We start from the raw sequence: 24,287 nt of genomic DNA, 5'->3' as shown, positions 1-24,287 counted from the left end.
TGCGTCTCTCCTGCGTGGCTGTCGTCCGTTTTCCCTCATCGTGAGAGCTCTGGCCTAACTCGGCCTCCCCCTTTCCCTGAGGGGCCATCTCTCGGGGTCCTGCCCCGGTCCCCGCTTCTGGCTGGGATGCAGGACGGCAGGAGGCGGCACCGGAGGGGAGGCCGTGGAGCCGGAGTCGGGCGCGGGGGCGGGAGCCAGTCTTGAGGATCAGCGTGTGGGGTTCGAGGACCTAGAGAGAAAGGCGGGGCCGGGGCGGGTCCACAAGGACGTCGTGGTAGGGCTTGAGTGTAGGGGACGTGCGGAGGGGTGGAAGGGGGAGTGATAGACTTGAGCTCCGTTGTTTTTTTTTTCACATTAGAAGCTATATTTTGTTTGGAAAGTAAATTAGAGATAGAAAAAGAGGAAACTCACCTCTTCAAAGGAGGGAAGGGGGCCAAGGCAAGGAAGCATGCTGGCGTCAGCCATAGCTCAAAGAGCACATGGTCAAGCCATAACTTGGAAGGGCAACGGCCGGTCCGGCTCTTAAACGGTCCCTCGGATGCTGTGTGGAGAGTAGGCTCCAGAGGTGGCCAGAGTGGAGATGAGAAGCCAGTTGTGGTCGCTGTTGATCCGTACTTTAAGTGATGGCTAGGGCGGGGAGGGGCGTCTGCTAATCGGAAGGGAGGAAAGTGGACAGGTGAGGGGTGTTTTGAAGGTAGAACTGACACGGTTTCCTGTTGAATTGGGTAAGGGATGCGGAGGGAGGAAGTTTGGGGTGGACAGATCAAAGTAACTGGACTTAGGGCCTTACGGAGATTTCCACTTTGGTTCCACTAAGTTTGGCCCTCGGAGAGTCCAGAACTCTAGGGGAGCTTGGGGCAAGGCTTGGGCTGGAGAGGGCTTTCCAGAATTGCCAGCATTTAGTGCATTCCTCACTGGTCCTCAGCCACTCCTTCCCTAGTCCGCACATCATGGGCGGCTTCTCATCCTCCAGGGATTTCTGGCCTTCCTGCGTTCCTCACTGGACCGGCCGTTCCATGAGGCAGGGTCTCTGCTAGGGAGTGGGTGCTCCCTGCTTGCTGTGGAACAGACTGAGCCTCTGCTGGAAGTGTCTTCTCCTCTCCCCGGCTAGGGGGCCTCTCCTCTGCCTCCCTCACGTGCGGCAGTGGCTGCCTGTGTCTGAGAACCCGAGAGGTTGAGGAACTCAGCTGAGGTGTCACGGGAATAGCCATTTTGCAGATGAGCCCGAGGAATGCAGAAGTGAGGCCAGAGCTCCAAAATGAGGGTCAGCCTGGCTCTCACAATACTCATCTGGTTTGATGTCTGTGAGGGCTTTACAAATAGGAGTGGAGCAGCTTTGCCTGGAGTGGTGCTGTCCGGCTAGGCCTGTAGCAGCCTGGGATTTGCCTTCGGATGCAGCTGAGAGTGGGGCCTTGCCCAGAGTCTTCTGGCCAGCATCCCTCGCAGGCCCCCACTGTAGCTGTGGCTTCAGCCATCCCCCCACAGCTCCCATATGCAACTGCAGTGGGGTTGCGACCTGCTTTTTCCCTCTGGTTTCCCCAGTCTCCAAGTGGGAGGGATGCTGTTTAGGTGGCCTGCTGGTCCCTCACAGTTCAGAGCCTGGCTATGTGATACTCCTGCAGCAAGGACTTTGCGGGGGACAGGAGGGAGCTAGGAGCCCCCAGGTTCTGGTGGCCAGTCCTGGGGAGCCCACAGGGCTGGGCAGGCGAGGCACAGGAGAGAAGCTCTGGTAACCAGTAGCCTCCCTGTCTCCCAGACCACTTCCACATGCAGTCGGAGTCTCTGATCGGTCCCCTGATGCAGACCATCTCCCACCAGCACTGGAAGGTACGCGTGGCTGCCATTGAAGCCACAGGCGAGGTGATCCAGTTTGGCAACGGGAAGTCCGTGGACGATGTGCTTTCTCATTTCGCACAGCGGCTCTTTGATGATGTCCCACAGGTAACACATTTTCCCTGGACAGGTTGTTCTTCTCTGCCAGGGCATGCTGGCATGCTGCTCTAATGCACTTGTTTCTTTGTTCAACATGCTACTCATACCACGTGTCCTCTCATTGTCCTCAGTCACAAAATGCTTCCATTTCACGTCTTTGGAAAACTAGAAGACAGCTGAGTTGGTTTAATGAGTGTGTTATTTTTAATTCCAAGGAATGTGGGAAAGGATTATTTTTGTGATTATTGTCTCTTAGGAGGAAAAAAAATCCTGTGTACTTGAACAGTTTGCAGAAGCATCACTAATGTCCCTGCTCGTCAAGGATTTCCTAAAAAGCCTCGGTGGTTGATGGGCCTGGCCCGGGCGAAGGCTGGAGTCAGAACTGGTTTCACGTTGTTGGGCTTGGGAATCCACTGAGAGACAGGCAGGTGTCCTACAGATGGAGACCAGAGCATTGACATTGTTGCTGGCAGAATCTAGCTCAGAGGGCCCGTCTCTGGTCCAAGGTCCCAATGTCTTGCTAAAATGACAAACCGTAACCACAGGAGAGCAGCTACTCTAGGTCAGTAAACATGAGTAACCTCTAATCTCTATGAGTGCAATCATACAGTGACATCTTTTGTGTCTGGCTTCTCTCACTGTGTAATGTTTCCGGTTCCATCCATGCTGTAGCATGTCAGTGCTTCCTCCTTTTTGTGGCTGACTAATACTCCGTTGTACACAACAGACCACATGTTGTTTATCTGCCCACCCCTGGATGGACACATGGGTTGCTCCCACCTCTAGGCTCGTGTGCATCGTGCTGCTGTGAACGAATGTGTACAAGCATCCGTTTGAGTCCCTGCTTTTCACTTCTTTGGGTCTGTATCTGAGAGTGGAATTGTTGGGTCAGATAGTAAATGTGGATGTATCTTTTTTCTTTCTTTTTTTCAATCAGGGTCTCACTCTGTCACCTAGGCTGGAGGGCAGTGGCATGATCATGGCTCACTGCAGCCTTGACCTCCTGGGTTCAGGCAGTTCTTCCACCTCTGCCTCCCAGGTAGCTGGGACTACAGGTATCCACCACCACGCCCAGCTGATGTGGGTTTAGCTTTTTGAGGAACTACCACAATCATTCCATGGAGGCTACTCTGTTTCACATTTCACCAGCAGCGTGTGAGGGTTTCCATTTCTCTCCATCTTCGCTAACACTTGTTATTTTTGTTCTGTTGTTGCTGTTGTGGTTATTATTATTATAGCCATCATGGGTATGAAGTGATGTCTCATTTTGATTTGATTTACATTTCCCTAATGATTAGCGATGTTGAGCACTTTTCCATGTGCTCATTGCCACATTCCTTGCAATGACTTTAGCCTTTTTTCTTTTGTTTTCCTTGGAATTTGTGTTCTGTCATTTTGCTCTGTTAAGTGTGTGTACAAGTAGACTGGAAAGGCCCAGATGCCTGGTCCAGTTACACGAAGAGTAAAGGAGGAAGACGTAGGAAGTGACACGACTGCTTCCTCTCGGCTCCATCCTGAAGAAGGCGGAGGAGCCACAGGGAGTGTTTGACTTGGCTTGAGCTCAGGACTGAGGCTGGAAGGCACATCTGGAAGGTGGCAGGTTTCTTGGAGGGAAATGATGTGAAGGTGGCAAGTTGAAAGTGTCGCGTGGGGCTCTTGAGGGCCTGGGACAGAGCTCTGGCTTGGTCACTCATCTGTGCCGCCAGCTGCCAGCGTTGACAGGTGGAGCCAGCCCCAGGTGAGGCCCAGCACCTGCTCAGGAATGCCTCTGCTGAGCTCCACCACTCGGACTTCATTCCTGAGCAGCCCCCTCAGGGGCAGTGTGGCTACCCCGGGGGCTGCGCAGAGACCAAGAGTGCCTCCCCCCAGGAGCTGCAGTTCTTCCCTCCAGTCTCACCGGGCTCCAGAAGTCCATGGCAGCTGGCCCTCCTGGAGCAGGGGAGGTCAGCACGAGGCAGCATGGGGCCCCCAGCAGGTTGGGCTCTGCCGAGGGAGGAGGAGGCGGCCGAGGGAGGGCTGGGGCCTTGTCCACGTGGCACAGTGTGTGCAGCAGGCGCTTCTGCCGCAAAGCTGAAGCCCTGGGCGGCCAGGGCAGTTCCAGGAGTTGAGGGCAAGAACAGTGAGAAACTGTGGGCAGCTGGGAACGTCTCACCCTCCTTAAGCCCACAGTGGAGCATGGCCCACGAGAAGAGTGACTTCTCATGTCATGGGCCAAGTCTGCTCCTCAGGACCGTGTGATGACTTGATGATGGGGCCAGCTCCTGCAAAGACTGCTACTCTGTAGCTATCTGTGGCTGTCCATAGCTGTCTCCAAATGCTGCCTCTGTGGCTCCAGAGCTCTCTCCCAATACTGTAACTGTATCGAGAGTACTCTGTGAGTACTACTGACTCCATAGCTATCTGTAAACAGAATAACTATCCATAGCTGCCTGTAAATGCTATAACTTTATCGATAGCTGTCTGTAAATGTTGTAACTGCTATAACTGTGGATTGATAGCTCTCTGTATTCATACAGCTGTGTATTGGTAACGCTGCATTAGTAGCTTACCGTGTAACTGTCTTTTGAGAAGCTGACAGCACGCTGTTGGCTTGAAGCGTCACTTTGATGCCAAACTCCAGCGTTCCACAGAAGAGCGCAGTGGTCATCAACTGATGCGGTCTCCATAGAGCCCACCCATGGCAGCAGTCTCTGTTTTCTTTGCTGACAGACTTTTTAAAAACTTCAGTCCGTGACTCTCTGTTTCTTGGTATTGAATATCCCCCTTGACACTCCTTACTACTAAAATGACTTCTCTCTTTTGACTTTTACCCAGTGGGGTCGAGTTTGTTCAGTAGGGTTCCTGGTGCTAGTCAAGCTAGGATTTCAGTACAGACGTTCAATTGCCTGCAGCTCTCAGTGGATTGGGTCCTATTAACAGAGACTCTGCAAAGCCCTTCACTTGCATCGCGTGTGGAGTCATGGGCTGCCCTTGTTACCGTCATCAGCTCTGTGACCCTGTCTTGAAGGTCACCTGATCTCTGTAGATGTTTCTGCCTCTTAACAGCCTGGGCTGCATTGGGTTTCGCATCTGCACAGAAGGTCCTAACTGCCTCCTGCCTTAGAGGAAGGCTCCCAGGAACTGCTGTCCTGCAGCCTACTGGACACGTTAGGGCACCCCATGCAGAGACCTGGAAATAAGTGTTCTAAGCCTTCTAGTCAGTGTGATCTTCCTGTGAAGAGGATACAGCTGTTATCTCCTTCCAGGTGAGGAAACAGGCTTCCAGCCCCGCTCAGGGAACACAGCCAGGTGAGTGGCAGAGCAGGGCCCACACGTGGTGGTCCAGCCAGTGGCTTTCTAGTGTTTCAGCACGTGGCGGTGACGGCTTCGAGCTCCCCACTGACCTCAGATGGTGTTACAACAAGTGTGGCTGGCAGTCCACACTTTCAGCCACACCAACTCTGGGCTCCCTGTTCCTCAACTGCGTGAGGCCTGCCTGGCTTGTGTGAGGATGGCAGTGAGGGCTTGTTCTGCGTCGGGTGGTAGAGTTGGCACGGCACTATTTCTGAGTTTCTCTCAGTTGTCATCTAGGTCCTTGAACTTCTAGTTGTGTGTATTTTTAAATAATTGGGAGAGCCTCTCTTTTCTCTGATCTGTATTTGTGTTTTTGGTAGTTAATAGCAGTTCGTGCCAGTCGATGATAGCTGCCTGCAGAGAATGCACAGCACGGTCTCATATCCCCTTGGCAGCCTCCCAGTGCCTGTGTGACTGAGGGTCTCCTGCGTGCCCTGCCCGGGAGGGGGCAGGTGCAGCTCTCCTCAGCCAGCCCGGCGATGTGTCCTGTTGCTCCTCCTCGTCTTCCAGATCAGACCTCTGGCCGCAGGTCCCAGGCCCACGGGGGCAGGGCCGAGGTGTGATTTGCTCTCTCTGTCCTGTGATGGGGCCAGCGCCGAGGACCCCTCCGAGTCCAAACGGAGGAGCACGTGGTAGACACGGTTGGGGCCCTGGCCCCTGTGCTTGAGTGCTCCGGCGGGTGGCCCGCAGCCAAGTAGAGCCAGGTCGCCCCCAACAGCCTGCAGGAACCTTTCTCTCCTGCCCCTCGCCATCCCCACCAGTGAGTGATGGCACTGCGGGGCAGCCCCTTCCTGGGAACCGCTCTTGCCAGGAGCCTGGCTCACCTGGGCTCTGCTTCGGGGAGCCTGTTGTGTGCGTAAGCGGGTTTCGTCTCCTTGTGCAGGTCAGGGAGGCGGAGGCCTGCTGGTGGCCTTCTCAGCCGGCAGCACTGGGGCCAGGGCTTCCTCAGGGATCCCTAGGCTCAGGGCCAGAGGCCTCTGCACACTAGCACTTGGCAGCAGCCGGGAGCTCATTAAAAACCCCTGGCGAGGCCTTGCCAGCTGGCCAGGAAGTGCTCACACAGAAGCCTCGTAGCGCAACTTCTGGCTCAGGCGGCACCAGGAGCCTGTCCGTGCCAGGGGAGGGCCGGGTGGAGCCTGGGGTGCTCATGGGCCACCTCTCAAGTCTGGGCAGAGGGGGCCAGCAGAGCTGCTGCCGAGGGCCTGGCGGGGCCTGGTTGGGGGCTCTGGACCCCAGGCCATGTGTCTGTTCCGGGACCACATCCTGTGGTGGGAGCGGGTGCCGCCCCTGCATACTGACCCTCAGTGTTTGCGTGGCCCGGTGTGAGCCTTTCTTTTCTCTGTGCCAGGTCCGGCAGGCAGTGACTGCTGTGGTGGGGGGCTGGCTGCTACACCTGCGGGACCGCTACTCCTTCTTCCACAAGCTCATGCCCCTGCTGCTGAGTGGCCTCAGCGACGAGATGCCCCAGGTCAGGTGCGTACGCGAGCAAGGCCAGGCCCAGGCCGCCGGCCACCCACTGTCCGGCTGCGCTCCCCGCCTCCCTCTCCCTTCCCCTTCCCCAGGCAGCACCGCCCCCTCCTGCCACAGGGAGCCAGCCCCGTGAGCTGGCTTCTCTCTGTGGCGCAGGCAGATGGCCGCCAGCCTCTGGGAGGATGCTGGCCTTCAGTGGCAGAAGGAGAACGAGGAGGACCTGAAGGACAAGCTGGACTTCGCCTGTCCCCCGCCGCCCCATTACCCCGCCCAGGGTGAGTTGCAGACTGGAGGGAAGGTCGGGTCGCTGTTTGCGGGAAAGGAACCTCTGCACTGGTGGGGATTCTCAGTCGCTCCCCACCCCAGAAGGTGGCGGCGTCCCTTATCCGAAGGTGCGGGAGAGGGTGTCTTCCTCCTTGGGATGGAGCTCCTTCCTCCCGAGGGCTGGGACCTCCCCATGTCTGGGCAGGCAGCACCTCTGTCTCCGCATTGGGGGAGGACCCTTGTGCGCGTGCGCTGGCCTCTTCCCACTCCTGGACCCACTTTGCTTTCAAGAGGCTGCGGACTTCTGGGAGCACCCCCGCGCCTCTGGAAGATGCCTGCCTCGCTCCCTTGTCCATGTGTGGGAGGAGACATTGAGCCGTGGTGTTCGAGGCAGCGGTGTGGGTGGTGGTGGATGTTTCAGAGCAGGCAAGATGAGGGTGCTTGTCGTTTCACCGGAAAGAGCCAAGCACACAGTCACAGATACGATGAAGTCTTCGTCGTCCCACGTAATTTCCGTACTCGGTTGGAGGCTTCCGCTTGTGTGACCCTGCCCCCCCACGTGCTTCCTGGTCACACTGCGTGTACCTAGGTATGCTCTGTTTGTGTGCAGAGGCAGAGCATCTCACCACATCTGCAGGAGGCTGGGGGTCCCAGCGTACTCCTGCTTCACCAGGCTGCCTCTGCCTTTGGGTGACTGGGAGGCCACGTGGCTCTTGTGGGGTTGAGTGTCTTCCGCTTGTGCTCCATCCAGTGCTTGTGTCACGTTCCTCCCTCTGCAGGGTGTTTCCTTAAGACTGCGGCATAGGCACACAGTGACAGGGACAAAAAGTAGGTGAGATACACCCAAATCAGACACATGCCCCAGGAGGTTTGCAGTCTCCAGGGCCACCTCTTGCCTGGGCTGGGCGCTGGAGTGTCCTGGGGCAGGGTCGTTGCCGGAGAGGAGCGTGGCGTAAGTGAAGTCGGTGTCCACACAGGGTCTTGTGCCTAGTATCTGGTCTGACATGAGATCCGAGGCTCCAGAGGCACTGCTCCCCTCCTCAGCCTGAGAGTCAGAGGACGTTTTTCTTCCTGTTAACACATTTCCCGGCTGCCTCGCCCTGCACTGTGAGGGGAGGCACATGGATTTTGGAAACGGTGCAGAAACTCATGCCGGCAAGCTGTATTCTGACTGAGTAAAGTGCATTTGTGAACACACCATCTTTAAGAGTGTGGGGCTTAGACCTGAGGTTGCTTGCGAATTTGTGTTTAAGCGAGCCCTCATGCCTGTGATGGAAGTAGCGTGCCCAGGGATTTGTGTTCCTGTCCTGCGAGTGAGCACCTTCTCCCCAGCCATCTGGGGTTCACTTCCACATGGGCTGGGCCGGGAGGCTGGATTATGGGTGGAGACATGTTTCGGTTGGGTTCAGAGCTCTGCCTCCAGGTGTGAGGGCCAAGTGTCCCCACCTGAGTGGGGTGCCATGTGGAACCTCAGCTGCACGTCGTGTCGTCCTTCACACACTCACTGTGACTCACCCCGCACTGTCTGTGGAAGAGCCACGTATCCACTGAGAAGACAGGATTGTCGTCCTGATGCATTGGGAAAGCCTTTTGCCTTGCCCAGGAGGCATGAAGTCCAAGTCCTTAACAGAGCTCTGTGGAGAGGAATGAAGTACTGGGCACCGGGATGGCTTCTGGAAGATGCAGTCCTTGGATGTACACATGCGACACACACACACACACACACACACACACACCACCCTGCCCTCACTCGCTGGTGGGCTACCAGGCGCACACACACACACACGCACACACACACACTCTCCACCCTGCCCTCACTCGCTGGTGGGCTACCAGGCACACACACACACACACACACACACACACACACACACACACACACACACACACACACACACACTCCACCCTGCCCTCACTCGCTGGTGGGCTACCAGGCACAAGTCCCAAGGAGGCCTTGTGCCTCTGCTGGAATACAGGCTCTTTTGGAGCTGCCTGAGTTAGTGGTTCAAGGATGTGGGGATATTTGTAACTGATAATTATAAATATCTAGTTAGTTATGTAATCTAAGGCTTGGAGAAAGTTGTTATGTTCAGAATTTTTGTTTCAAGTAGAGCAGAATAAATTTAGAATTGAGTTACCATCAAAGTCAGTGGCAATCACAATAAGCACCAGATTTCGTTGGATTACTTTTCAGTCTACGGCTCTGAATTTGAAATATAATTTTTTGCAGCATTTTAGACATCAGGTTATCAGTAGGTTAGTCTCTTCTTAAAGCCTCACACCAGCCTCCGTCTCGCTGAGTACACAGGTCCTCCTCGCCGTCCCTCCAGCCCTGGGGTCGCCTTACCGAGGGTCTTGTGACGTCCCTTGCCCCAGGCCTGGCCCCCCACTCTTCAGAGCTGCCGTCGGTGAGTTTTGGCCCGGGCCACGTGTCTTCCAGAGGGGGGCAATCTGCCTCACCAAGGACCCCCCGACCCCGCTTGCCTCCCACTCTGCCTCGCGAAGCTTCCCTTTCTGGAACGCTGCAAGGCTGGTGCCCCAGGGAGCACGGCCCCTCCCCGCTGCCCGTCCTGTGCAGCCTGAGGCGTGGGAGGCTCATCTGTGGCGACGTGTCCACCTCGCTTTTTTTTAGTGTGAGTTGGCTTCCGTTGCACAGTGGGCCACAGCTGCCCTGGACCCAGTCGGAAGACGTTTGGGCCACTTACAGTTTTTGGTGAGCTCAGTAAAGCTGACCTGCACATTTGCGGCGGTTCTTGTGTGCATGAGTTTTCATCCTCTTGGGTGAGTGAGTACCCAGGAGTGAACTGGGCTTGTGGGAACTGGTAGCTTTGTGAGAGGCTTGCTGGGCCATCTTCCTCGCCTCTGCACCATTGGCATTCCCACCCTAGCCGTGTGCCCTGGCAGTGCTTGATGTTGGGTGGTGTTTTAGCCTTTCTAGCTAATGCGTGGGGGTATCCACAGTGATTTTAGCTCTCGCAGATCCCTTGCGAGGGTGATAGAGGGTCTTTTTATGTGCTGATTTTTGTGTACTTATCCCTTTGTCCTTGATTATGGGTTTTTTGGATCTCCTGCCCATAGATTAAGTTGAGTTCTTGGTTTCTTGTGGAATGTGGAGAGTCTTTCTGTAGTTGTGAGGGGCGTCCTCTGACAGTCTGTGCTTTCAATCTCTCCTTGGGCTGGGCTGCCTCTGAGCTCCTGGCTTGTTCCTGCCCAGACCCGACATTCAACCCGTCTGCCGGGGCTCCCGCCATCGTCCTCCCTCCCGTCTGTCCTGCACTCCTGTACCACATCCCTGCTGTCATGTGCTGTTTCTTTTCTTCTTTTTTTTGAGTCGGAGTCTCACTCTGTCACCCAGACTGGAGTGCAGTGGCCGCTCCTGGCCACCGCAGCCTCCACCTGCTGGGCTCCGGCTATCCTTCCGCCTCAGCCTTCCAAGTGGCTGGAACTACAGGCGCGCGCTACCACGCCCGACTAATTTTTTTTTATTTATTGTAGAGATGAGGTCTCGCCAAGTTGCCCAGGCAGGTCTCAAACCTGCGGGCTCAGGCAGTTCACTCACCTCGGCATCCCAAAGTGCAGGATTACAGGCTGAGCCAGCGAGTCCGTCCACATGCCATTTCTTAGTGGGCCCTTTGCTGCGTGAATTCTTGCTGTAGGAGCATCTTGTCTGCTGCTGCATCCTAGCGCGGGACAGGTGAGCCAGGCTCAGAGTGACTCCAAGAGCATGAGTGGTGTGGCCCTTGTGACCTGTAAGAACGGATAATCTAATTGTGGTTGGATGGCAGAGAGCACGAACCAAGATCCACTGACATTTGCAGGTAGATCGCTGCTAGTCCTGTGCTCAAATGTCATGACCCAGCAGATAAGAAACTCAGTGTGCTGGCCTGGATCCTAAGTTTAACTAGAGCCCAACTTTCCCCTTTTTTCCTAAGAAAACAAAGTATGCATTGTGTGGAAACAATCAGTGCCACATAGTTAGAGGTTGGCCTCACAGACGCAGCACTATCCTCCTGCTACAACATGGGAATAAATCTCCACTTTGAAGACCAGCTGTGTGCTGGGAAAATCAGAAGGGCATCACTTATTGTCTTCACCTCAGTCTTCTACCTGAACAAAGTGTCTTTCTCGTGCGAAGTGCAAATCCATGCTTAACGTGTGTCCAGAGGAGCGTGTGACTCGCCAGCAGCACATTGCTCTGTGAAAGCAGTTCTGAGTCCTTCCTCTCTGAAATGATCTTTCTGTCAAGATTGTCTTTCCTGACAGTCAGTGCCTCAGTGGGAAGAAAGCACCTCATGATGGAGGAGAATGGAGTTGGCTCTTTTAAAACCTCTTCTAGAAGCAAGTAGAGTTCCCTATGGATACGTGTCATTGCCACGTGGGCATTGCTTTCTACATAGTCCCTCGTCTGTGTTTCATGTTCTGCCGGAGAACTCATGCCTGCTCTGCTCAGCTTTTTGTTTCATCCAAGGATTTGGGAAAATGGGAGGCTTGAACAGAAATTGTCAGAAATGTTATGTTGTACAGAGAAAAGAAGAAACCGGCAGAGGAACTGGTTTGCGTTGTTTGAAACCAGCAAGGGCCTATTGTGTGGAGCGTTGACCTACTCCGAGTTAGCTCTGGGTGTTGAGGAAGAAGGAATTTTCTAGTCAGATGGACGAGAAGGGCCGCCAGCCTTCCTGTAGAGGTGCAAACAATTCCTCATCTGACATAGAAACAGATGTCATTGTCCTTCTCACACGTATAGGTGCTGAGGCCTGAGTGGGGAGGTGGCTCCTCCTGTTCGTGGGTCGGGATCCACACCTAGACTCTACCCTGGCATGTGTGTCCCTTCTGTGACCGCTGCCTGGCTGACCTCCTCATCTTCTGCCCTAGGGTTTTCTGTTTATTCTGGGAAGTCAGCCTCTAGTCGCTTCTTGGGCAGTTCTGCTTTTGTGAGCAGCTACAATCTTGTCTCAGAATGCCCATTGTCATTCCTGCCAACCTGGTATGGTTTATAAACACATGGGAGAGGGTGGCCTCCTTCAGACTTGGATAAGCAATCTAAGAAACTGATGAACTGTCTTTCTGCCTGTGTTAAGTTACACTTAGTCTAACTGCAGAAAATAAGGTGATTTACTGTTCCTCATGCTTCTAACCCAGCTCTGCCATCTGTGCAGTGGCCTTGCCCTGATTTGCGAGGCGGGAGCGATGTGTTCAGAGCACAGGTTGTAGGAGGCCCTAGACTTCTCTGTCAGGGCCGCATCTTCTTCAGCACTCCTGGGGTTCCCATCACTCTGCACCCCGTGATACTCAGCAAAGTTTTGAGCACCCTAGGTGATAGCTGGGACTGTGCCACATGGGTTTGGGGGGCTTGGTACCACCCTGCAGGGTACCAGACAGATTGGTCATAAAGCTGCCTCTCTACTTGCCAGAAAAATGGACTTGAGGATGAGGAGGGTTGTGTGGTAGCAATAGTGTACGGTGAAGATGCAGGTAGACTGTGTCACCTTGAGTGCCTAGCAGGGTCCTTGAGTGCCTGCGCTGGGCAAGAGGTAGAGTGCCCCACACATGCCCAGCTCTGCGGTGCAGTGTCACTTGGTGCCCAGCCTTGGAGGGCACATTCTCGCAAAGGCTCCAGTAGGTTTTGTGGCTACTAAAAAAGCCCGTAGATTTTCCACAGGGACCACTTGCCCTCAGCCCAGCCCTTCTGGCATCCTGGGTTTACTCTGCATTCTAGGTGGCTTAGGAAGCACTTTGTCCATGTGACAGATGGGTGGTCCTGTAGCTCAGCAGTGAGACCCCTCACCGCCCTGCAGAAACACAACACAGAGGTTATCAGGACAGCCACCTTGGCGTGACTGTCTTGATCTAAAGTATGTGCCAGGTTTTGTCTTCGCTACTATTATTTTTCCAGTCCTTCCTCCTGGGAAAGGGTTATCAGTGGTGGAGAGAGTACATGATGGTTTCTGTGTCTGATTTGGAGCAGAGGGCAGAACATGCACTCACACAGCTGGTGGGAAATGCTCATAGGAAATGTCTCCTGGTGACAGCCATCACTGGGCCATCACGGGGGAGAGAGGAAGAGGATGTCACTTACTGCAGCCTGAGCCAGGGCCAGGCTTTGATCCTCAGACTCTGAGGCCACCACTCCCTCAGTGCCTCCTGCTGTCACATTCACCCTCCCCCACCCCGGTTGTCTAGAGACTGTGAGCTTTGACGCCACCTCTTTCCCACCTCTTCGAGGGATGTGCCTCCTGTGCACAACCTTTGGTGTTTCACACTGCCTCCTGGCCTTTGTTGTCAGTTCTCAGCAAAGTTAGGCGGTTGCCTCTTGCCATCATCTCAGTTAGGAAGATAAGCTGGCTTTGCAGGTGTTTGTGTCTCATCTGTTCTGTTCCAGGTTGAATATGCCTTATCACCAGGTGTCAGTTGTGTCCTGTGAAGGTTGAGCCAGTGAGCCATGGTTAGCTCTGCACTTTTGCCGACTTTACTACTTAAGTTGTCTTTTCATGCTGTTTGCCTGCTAAAATGCTGCAATTATGTTTTCAAAGAAAAGATTAATAGAAAGTTGCTGAGCTATGCGGGCACCTGCCCAGGACTTCAGAAGTTAATCATTGCTTCCGAGCTCGGGGCACTTCCTCTGTGTTTACCCCTGCTGCCATGGCTGTGTGATAAATAGACGGAAATGCTGACCTCCTGCTCAGGTTCGTAAATCAAAACCCAGGCAGTCAAATCTGGAAAGAAATGTGGATGTGGAGGAACTGGAGCCCCTGAGCACTGCGGGTGGACGGGCGGGCAGTGTGGCACTGTGGCCGCAGCTTCTGAAAATGTAGGTGCACATGTCCCACACAGTGCAGCCCTCCCACTCGCTGTGACTCAGCACAGGCAAAGTTGTGTCCACCGACCTGTGTGTAGACCCAAGGGCCCAAGTGGAGATAGATCACGGAAATCGCTGCTTTGGAGACTTGTGGGTACTGGTTGTTTGAATTCATCTTGTAGACTGAGTAGTTGGATTCTGCCTGGTTTTCAGCCTACACTCTTGGACCTGTCAGGCCAGTAATGGTTTAAAATGCAAAAAATATAGATAAAGAAAATACGCATACAGGTGTGCAAATGGTGCAGGGAGTGAGGCGTGCTCAGACGGTAGAACATTTAATTGGCATAAAAAAGAGTGAAGCACTGACACGTGCAGCAACAGGATACAGCACGGAAGCACCATGCGGAGTGAGTGGAGCCCGTTTTGTGAATTTAGTGAAAACAAAACTGTTGGCACAGAGAGCAGGTCACTACTTCCCTGACACTGGGCGTGGGGGTTGGGCCCTGACTGCAGTGGGTGCTAGGGGACTTCTAGGGCAACAGGGTGGTGGTAGAGGGGCAGTGGGCCTTATAAGTTCACACCACCGGGCCTCAGGTGAGTGGATTCTGGGACATGAAAACTCCACCGCAGTCGAGCTGAGGCTGCGCTGATATTAACAGTCTGTTTCTGCATTCAGTAAATATTTATCAAGGACCTCCCCATGAAAGGAAATTGAACCCCCATCTGCCCCGCCTCACCCGGGAGGAGGCAGGTGGGAAACCCCTGTCCCTGCTCCTAGACCTGAGCAGCACCTCCCTGGGACTTTGGCCTCCAACAGTAGCTGCCAGCCGGACGGGCACCCCTGCCAGATCCCTGGATCCACTGCCCCACCCTAGGGCGCAGGTGCAGGTGAGGCCTTCCCAGGATGACAGGTGGGTGTCCGGCCCATGCTTGTCACGCTGTGGACATGCAGGGACTGCTGACAGGAGACCAGCCTCCTCAGGGACAAGCCTGGGCCACCCCTGCTGCTCTCTGATACCTGTCCCTTGAGCTTCTTTACTGGACACTTGATGTTTGTTTTTGTCATTTGATTCAAGATGGTGTTCTATACAAGGTAAGGTTATTTGTTTGCACTTTAAATTCTGTTTACTTTGCTTATATATTCACACAGAAGCCACTTTGGGATAGGCACAGAGCGAGAGAAGGTTTAATTCTGTCAAATGGGCAGCTTTGGAACTTACCCTTTAGAAACTCGTGGGTGTTGGTTGTTTGAATTCATCACGTGAGCAGTTGGATTCCGCCTGGTGCTCAGCCTACCTCTTTTTGTTTCTAAGCACAGTCTTGGACCTATCAGGCAAATAATGGTTGAAAATGCCAACAATATAGATAAAAAAGATGTACGCACACACTTGGCCCCAGAAATGCTACCAGGGTGAAGACTCAATCCTGAGACCCCACTCACCCACATGTGCAGAGATACGTTTTGGGCCAGCCCTATGCCTGCCCCTGGAGGTGGAGGGGCTGCTGAGTAGTGCATGGGTACATGGAGCCTTTAGCGGTGCCTGCCTGTACTGCAGGGACACTTTCATGTCCTGAACTGGTGGAGACAACCGAGTACAAGCTGTGTGCTTCCGCTACTGAAGTGGGGCCCATCCACCCCATCCGCAGGGCTGCAGGGTACCACTGAGCGTGGGCGCCTCCAGGGAGGGAGCCCAGAGACTGGACGGCGTGGGAGGGAGACTTCACTTTATGCTGAACTGTGTGAGTTCTTTTCTTTTTTCTTTTCTTTTTTTTTTTGAGTTGGGGTCTCACTCTGTCACCCAGACTGGAGTGCAGTGGCTGGGAGCGGCCACTGCAGCCTCGACCTGCTGGGCTCCAGCGATCCTTCTGCCTTGGCCTTCCAAGTAGCTGGAACTACAGGCATGTACTACTACACCCAGCTAATTTTTGATTTATTGTAGAGATGAGGTCTCACCAGGTTGCCCAGGTAGATCTCGAATCCGTGGGCTCAGGCAATCCACTCACCTCGGCCTCCCAAAGCGCTGGGATTACAGGCTGAGCCACCAAGCCCGGCGAGTTCTTTTCTTACCTTATTTTTGTATTGCCTTTTTAGGAAAGAAAAGCCAAGACAAAACAAAAGCCTTTTAAAAAAGTCAGTGCAGAGCTCATATCCTGCATGCAGGAGTGTAGATTGGACAGGCTTCCTGGGGGACAACTCAGCAGTATACCTCAGGACACTAAATGCATGTGCTCGTGGACCTAATGGTTCCATTTTTAGGACTTACCCAAATTAAGCGGTTAGAGGTGCACAAAACAATTCATGTACAGACATGTTCATCATAGTGTTAATTATAATGTGAGAAAGTTGGAAACAGTGGCGTCAATAAATTCTGATGCTCTGTTCCACATGGCTTATCAAAGTTGTCCTCTGGATTCTAGTATTCTTCCAGGGTAGCATTGACCAGTGGAATTTTCTGCAGTAACAGAACTGTCTGCTGTCCTGTAGTAGCCACTGGAGATGTGGTCACTATGACTGAGCAACAGACAGTTCATTGCATTTAAAGTTAATGAATAGCCGATGGTTAGCAGCTCTTATATTGGAAAGTGAAATTCTGGAGTCTAAACACGAGTTTACAGCAAACTTTTCTGTAAAAAGCCAGATAGGCCACTCATGATGGCTCTTGCCTATAATCCCAGCACTTTGGGAGGCTGAGGCAAGAGGATATTTTGAGGCCAGGAGTTCCAGACCACCCTGGGCAACATAGCAAGACCCCATCGCTACAAAAATAAAAAATTAGCCAGGTGTGGTGATGTACAAGTGTCGTACCAGCTACTCAGGAGACTGAGGCGGGGGTGGGGGTTGCTTAAACCCAGGAGTTCGAGACTGCAGTGAGTTATGATTGCATGAATGCACTCAGCCTAAGCAACAGAGTGAGACCCTATCTCTGGGAAAAAAAAAAAGCCAGTGGGTATTTTCATTTTGCAGATCATATAGTGTCTATCACAACCATTCTGTTCTGCAGCTGTCATGTAAAAGCAGCCCTTGACAACAGTAAATGAATGATGTGACTGTGTCCCAATAAAAGTTTATTTACAAAACCAGGCAGCAGGCCAGATTTGGCTTATAAGCTCTTTAGATTGCTGACCCCTAGTCTAGAGGAATGTTGGCTGTACTATATTAAGTACAGAAAACTAGGCTTCAGAACCATATGCAGTCATGTATCGCAGAGTGATGTTTCTATTGGTGACAGACCGCATATGCAGCATGGTCCCCTAAGATTATAATATCGTGTTTAACTGTACCTTCTCTGTTTCATTACACAAATACACTATACTACTGTTAACCTACAGTGTTCAGGACAGTCGCATGCTGCACAGGTGTGTATCCTAGGAGCACCAGGTTGCATTACTAACCCAGATGTGTATAGGCTAGACCATCTAGGTTGTGTAAGTGCACTCTGTGATGCTCACACAACAACAAAATGCTCTAACCACGCATTTCTGAGAAGTATCCCTGTTGTTAAGCAATGCATGAGTATACCTGGTACAGTCCAGTATTTCTTTGAAAATACCTTAAAGCCCATATGTCTGCCAAGCCTGTCTCTTCAACTGTTAGCAGATTCTGCCGCATGGTGCTTGGTCATATTTCCCTTGTTTTATAAACTTTCTACCAAGGATGTGTCATCAGGAAGAGAGAGATATTTATACTTGGGCTTTTTGTTTGTTTTTTACAAAATTATGACAAAATCTTTTAAATAGCCAACAGAACTTAGATCATTTGGAACTAATTCTCTGATATAGCATAAAAATAGAAAAGTAACAAAAGTTAGAAATAGGGTCTCATGTTGCCAGCTGTCCTTTTTATTTAAACATAACCTTTACATTATGATACATCATAGTTTCATTTCTATCTTTAGAATTGCTTTGAATTTTTTTTTTTTTTAAGGACAGGGTCTCACTCTGTCACCCAGGCTGGAATGCAGTGGTACAATCATAGCTCATTGTTGTCTGGAACTCCTGGGATCAAGCAATCCTCCTGTCTGAGCCTCTTGAGTAGCTAGGACTACAGGCTCGTGCCACCACACCCAGCTAATTTTTTTTTTCAGTTGGAGTCTCACTCTGTCACCCAGACTGGAGTGCAATGGCTGCTTCCGGCCACTGCAGCCTCGACCTGCTGGGCTCCGGCGATCCTTCCGCCTCAGCCTTCCAAGTAGCTGGAACTATAGGTGCGCGCTACCACGCCCGGCTAATTTTTTGATTTATTGTAGAGATGAGGTCTTGCCAAATTGCCCAGACGGATCTTGAACCCGTGGGCTCAGGCAATTCACTCACCTCAGCCTCCCAAAGTGCGGGATTACAGGCTGAGCCACCGAGCCCGGCTTACCCAACTAATTTTTAAAGACTTTTTTTTTATGGAGACAGAGTCTCACTCTGTTGCCCGGGCTGGTTGCCAACTCCTGGTCTCAAGTGATCCTCCCACCTCGCCCTCCCAAAGCACTGGGATTACAAGTATGAAACACCATGCCCTTCCTGTTTTGAATTCCTAAGATAAAAATCTCTCTCTTTTTTTTTTTTTTGAGTTGGAGTCTCACTCTGTCGCCCAGACTGGAGTACAGTGGCATGCTCACTGCCCCAGCGTTGACCTCCTGGGCTCTGGTGATCCTTCTGCCTCAGCCTTCCAAGTAGCTGGAACTACAGGCGAGCGCTACCACGCCCAGCTATTTTTTTTCTTATTGTAGCGACAAGGTCTCACAAGTTGTGGGGCTGGTCTCGATCCCTCGGGCTCAGGCAGTCCACTTGCCTTGGCCTCCCAAAGTGCTGGGATGACAGGCTGAGCCACCAAGCCCGGCCCAGCTCAAAAATCTGTTAATCAAAATCCTCGAAGACTTTTTTGTAGAAAATGACAAACTGATTTTAAAATGGGCGTGGAAATGTGAAGGACTGAGAGCAGTCAGTCTCTGGAAATGAATCACAAAGATGAAAGACTGACATCCCCTGTTTTAAGACTCCTCATAAGCCCACGGTGCTCAAGACAGTGTCATGTTGGTTTGAAGGCAGCTCAGTGGAACAAAGAGGGAGTCCAGAAATGGACACATGTGTGGACAGTGTTCTGGCAGAGGTTCAAGGGCGGTTCCGTGGAGAGAGGGTTGTCTTCCAGTAACAGTGTTGTCATTGGACTATCTATACGCCAAAAGGGGAGCCTGGAGCCATACCTTACATGATATACAGGATTAACCCCAAGTGCATCATAGACCAAAGGCACAGCCACAAACTGTAAAACTAGATAAAACCTTTGTGGCCTTGGGTTAGGCAAAGCTTTCTTAGGTATAGCACCAAAAGCACATCCCTTGAAAGAATAAAGTGATACGTTGGACTTTATCAAAATAAAACTTCTGCTCTTCTGAAGGCATTGTTAAGAGTATGAAAAGACAAGCCAAAGACAGAAAATATTTGGAAAACATGTAGGTAAGGATTTGTCTCCAGGAGGCCGTAGGGAGCCATGATCATGCCACTGCACTCCAGCTTGGGCAACATAGTGAGACTCTGACTCAAACACACACACACACGCACACACACGCACACACTGGTTTGGTGTGATTCTTTGATCTTTTAGTAGTTCATAAGCATGATGATTGGGTATTCACATGCATGTGTGAGATGTATCACCCTCAAACCTTGACATCAGCAGTCACCCATCTGACAGTGAAGAGTTCGTCTTCACAATAGAGAAGGAACTCTCAAAACTTTATGAGAAAACACTCCGGTTTTTAGTTTTTTTTTTTCTTTTTAAAAATCAACCATGGGGAGTCACAGTGACTCACACTTGTAATCCTAGCACTTTGGGGAGGCAGACGTGAGAGGATCATTTGAGCTCAGGAGTTCAAGACCAGCCTCTACAAAACATAGTGAGACTGTGTCTCCACAAAAAAGTGAAAAAGTTAGCCATGTGTGGCAGCTACTTGGGAAACTGAGGCAGGAGGATCTCTTGAGCCCAGGAGGCTGCAGTAAGCCATGATGGTACCAGTATATTCCAGCTTGACTCAACAGAGTGAGAACCTGGCTTTAAAAAAATCAACTTTATTGAGGTATCGATAACATGCACGATAACATGCACCCACTTATATTGAACATTTTAAAGGTGTTGCCAAATTATAACATCACCACCACGATCAAGATACTTTAACATTTGTGTCACCCCCAGAAAGTTCTCTCAAGTCCCATCCCAGTAAACCCCAACCCAACCCCAGGAAACCGCTGCTTGGCTCTCCTGTAAACGGAATCATGCCATGTATGCACCTGTGTCTGGCTTGCAGCATAGCCAGTTTTGGTTTAAATTTACATTTCCTTGATTAATGCAGTTGATCAGCTTTTCACACATTTATGCTGATTCGAATCGAGTTTTTTGGGGTAGTACTTGTTAATGTATTTTGCCTGTTTTTCTTGTGTGTTGTCTGTATTTTTCGTATTGATTTGTAGAAGACATTTGGCTATCCCAGACACAAGTTATGTGATGACAGATACGTGTGTGTGTGTGTGTGTGTGTACCTGTGTACCTGTGTACCTGTGCATGATACACACGTGACTGAAGTCTTTTCTCGCCCCGACTTGTCTCTTCGCTCTCCTAAGTGCGCCTCCATCCGCGTCTTTTTCTCTTACGGCGAGCACTTCCTGCGTCAAGTTTTGTTCTAGTTTGAAGATTCAGGGGTGTGTGCACGTGCATGCTTGTTGCACATGTCTCTTGCATGATGGCGAGGCTTGAGCTTCCGTTGAGCCCAGCACCCAGTGGGTGACAGTGGCTCCCAGCGGATGGCTTTTCAGCCCTCCCCCCCAGCCCCTGGCCCCCGGCTTGGCGCGCCCAGCATCATTCCCATCCTCGTGCCCGCGTGTGTTCAGTGCTTCGTCCTCCTCACAGGAGAGCATGCAGTATTCCGGTTTCTGTCTCTGTGGTAATTCGCTTAGAATAACGTCCTCTGGCTACATCCGCGTTGCTGCAGAGGACAAAGTTTGGTTCTTCCTTATGGCTGTGTCGTATTCCGTGGTGCGTAGGCATCGCCTTTTCTGGTCCACTGTCAGTGGGCACCTGGGTTGGCTCCGGGCCTTTGCTTTGGTGGAGAGTGCTGCGATAGACGTTCACGGGCAGGTCTCTCTCTGGTGGGACGATGTATGCTCCTTCGGGACGTGCCCGGAAGCGGGGTTCCTGGGCCAAATGGCAGCTAGTTCTTTGAGAAATCTCCAAGCTGCTTCCCGCAGGGGCTGAAGCTCGCTGACGTTCCCGCCAACAGTGTATGAGGGTTCCCTTTCCTCTGCAGCCTGGCCAGTCTCTCTTGTTTTTTGACTTATTATTAGGAACCATTCTGTCTGGTATGAGATGGCATCTCATTGTGGTTTTAATTTGCGTTTCTCTGATGATTAGTGATGTTGAACATTTTTTATATGCTTGTTGGCCACTTTTATGTCTTCCTTTACCCATTTCTTAATGGTTTGGTTGTTGTTGTTTTTGTTTTTCTTGATGATTCTTTTGAGTTCCTTATAGATTCTGGATAATAGCCCTTTGTCAGTTGCATAGTTTGCAAATACTTTCTCCCACTCTGTAGGTTGTCTGTTTATTCTACTGATGGTTTCTTTTGCTGTGCAGAAAAGCTCCTTAGTTTAATTAGGTCCCACGTGTCAATTTTGGTTTTTGCTGTGCATGCTTTTGAGCACTTGGTCATGAATTCATTGCCTAGGCTGATGTCTAGGAGAGTGTTTCCTAGGCTTTCTTCTAGGATACTTATAGTTTGAGGTCTTACATTTACATCTTTAAGCCATCTTGAGTTAATTGCTGTGTGTGATGAGAGGAAAGGTTGAGCTTCATTCCTCTGCATATGGTTAACCAGTTTTCCCAGCCCCATTTATTGCATAGGTCCTTTCCCCAGCGTTCATCTTTGTCAACTTTGTCAAAGATCAGTTGGTTGTAAGTCAGTGACTTTATTCCTGGCTTCTCTTTTCTGCTTCATTGGTTAATGGGTCTGTTTTTGAACCAGTACCATTATGTTTTGATTACTGGAGCCTTACAGTAAAGTTTGAAGTTCTGAGAGTGTGATATCTCCAGCTTTGTTCTTTTTGCTTTGGCTATTTGGGCTCCTTTTTGTTTCCATACGAATTTAAGTATTGCTTTTTCTAATGCTGTGGAAAATGATGCTGGTAGGCCGGGCATGGTGCCTCACACCTGTAATCTCAACACTTTATGAGACCGAGGCAGGAGAATTGGTTGAACCCCGGCATTTGAGACCAGCCTAGCAGCATAACAAGAACGCATCTTTACAAAAAATTTAAAAATCAACTGGGTGTGGTGGTGCACGACTGTAGTCCTAGCTACTCTGGAGGCTGAGGCAGGAGGATAGCTTGAGCCCAGGAGCTCACAGCTACAGTGAACCATGATCACAACACTGACTTCAACCTGGGCACAGAGTGAGACACCAGCTCAAAAAAAAAAAAAAAAAAGAAATTATGCTGGTAGTTTGATAGAGATTATGTTGAATCTACAGATTGTTTTAGCTAGCATGGACTAACAATTTTAACAATATTGATTCTTCCAATTCATGAACATGGGATGTTTTTCCATTTGTTTGTGCCATCTTTGATTTCTTCCTTCAGCGTTTTGCACTTATCGTAGAAATCTTCCACCTCCTTGATTAGGTGTATTCCCAGGTATTTTATTTTTTTGTGTTCTTGATTTAGATCTGCTTGAATGTTGTATGTTTTTTAATGTTCATTTTTTGTAACCCGAGACTTTGCTGATGTTGCTTATCAGTGCTAGGAGTCTTGGGGTGGAATCGTGAGGGTTTTCTAGATATAAAACCATATAATCTGCAAAGCAAGATGATTTAGCTTCTCTTCCTACTTGGATGCCGTTTATTTCTTTCTCTTGCCTGATTTCTCTGGCTAGGACTTCCAGTACAATGTTGAATAGGAGTGATCAGTTTTTTTAATGGGCAAAAAAAAAAAAAAAGGACTTGGAAAGACTTCACCAAGGAAAATAACATAGATGGCAAATAAGCACATGAAAAAGATGCCCAAGGTCACTAGGAAATGTCACTTGGAAGATACAAATTAAAATCACAAGGAAGTACCATGATACCCTCCGTCCCATGTACTAGTGGGAAGGGAAGAACTGGAACTCTTGTTCACTGCCCCTAGGAGTGCAGGCTGGACGGCTACTTTGGAAGAGAGTAGGGCAGTTTTTCAAAAGTTAAACCTACACCTTCCGTGTTGATCCAACCACCCCACAACCAGACATTTGCCCAACGGAGAGAAAGCACTTGTCCACATAGGGACTCGTACACGTTGTATGTAATAGCCCCAGTGCAGATGTTCATCAGTGGATGAACAGATATGAAAACTGGTGTATCCTTAGAAAACTCTTCAGCAGTACGTGGGAAGGAAAGCACACGTAACATGCATAGATCTCAAAGTAATTATGTGGAGTGAAAGAAGCCAGAGGGAAAAAGCCAGCTCCGTTGGCATAAACGTCTAGAAAATGCAGTCTACTCTGCAGCGATCGAAAGCAAATCTTTGGCTACCTGCAAGTGGGGAGGGGCAGGGCGGGACAGGCGCAGGTAACAGGGCACAGGACACTTGGGGGGTGGTGGGTGCATTTTTTACCTTGGTTGTGGTGATGGTTTTGCGGGTGTGTCTCTGTGTTGTACACCTCAGGTCTGTGCCGTTTATGGTGTGTCATTTACACCTCTGAGTAGCTGTACATGTTTTCAAATAGATCATGATGCTTTTTGACTTCATTCCTATCTTGAGAGCTGTTTTGAAATGTTAAGATCTCAAACTTGTAGGTGCACCTTGAGTGAGATGTGTAATAGCTAACTTTTCGCATGAGTCATTGAAATTTCTGAACTTTTCATTTGTTTCTTGGTCTTTTCCATCCCCAGAAAGTCGCCCGGTGCTGGGCTGTCGGGAGCTGGTCTTCAGAAACCTCTCCAAGATGCTCCCCGGCCTGTGTCATGACATCACTGACTGGGTGGTAGGGACCAGGGTGAAGGCGGCGCAGCTGCTGCCGGTGCTGCTGCTCCATGCCGAGGACCACACCACGCAACACCTGGAGGTCGTGCTCAGGACACTGCTCCGGGCGGGTGCCGACGAGGAGGCAGCCGTGGTGCAAAGTGTGAGTGCCGAGTGCTGGTCACAGCAGTGGGCCCAAGCTAGAGGGTGGGAGTCCCGCCTCTGGGTGTGCTCACCACACAGCTGGTACAGCTTGTCCCTCAGCCCAGGACCCCAGCCCCCCCACCGCTCCCCGGCAGCCACTGGTCTGTTCTGTGTGCCTGTGATAAAAGCGTGTTGAAGTGTGTCCTCCAGGCTCGTTTTGAGCACGTGCAGGTGTCTGGTTCTGCACATGTTGCATCAACATGCCGTGCGCAGACAGGCCCAGCTATGGGCTGCCTCCAGGATGGGCTGCTGGCAGCCACGGGATGCTCTAGGAGCATCCTGAGGGCCTTCCCGGCTCCACGGGGACTGTGGGGTG

At 51.2% G+C, this 24,287-nt stretch overlaps 1 protein-coding gene across 1 annotated transcript; it reads left to right on the top strand.

Moving 5' to 3' along the window:
• Positions 1-1,761: 1,761 nt before the first annotated feature.
• Positions 1,762-23,930, top strand: LOC103266808 (dynein assembly factor 5, axonemal; the record flags this gene model as incomplete). Its single annotated transcript, XM_021715504.1, has 4 exons — positions 1,762-1,941; positions 6,614-6,738; positions 6,892-7,010; positions 23,698-23,930. Coding segments are annotated over exons 1-4 (651 nt in total), but the record flags the coding sequence as incomplete, so codon positions are not given.
• Positions 23,931-24,287: the final 357 nt, after the last annotated feature.

The sequence above is a fragment of the Carlito syrichta genome, unplaced genomic scaffold (genome assembly GCF_000164805.1).
Source record: "Carlito syrichta isolate Samal-C Ts95f unplaced genomic scaffold, Tarsius_syrichta-2.0.1 Scaffold100670, whole genome shotgun sequence".
Lineage (NCBI taxonomy): Eukaryota > Metazoa > Chordata > Mammalia > Primates > Tarsiidae > Carlito > Carlito syrichta.
This window is presented reverse-complemented; position numbering and strand designations above follow the sequence as displayed.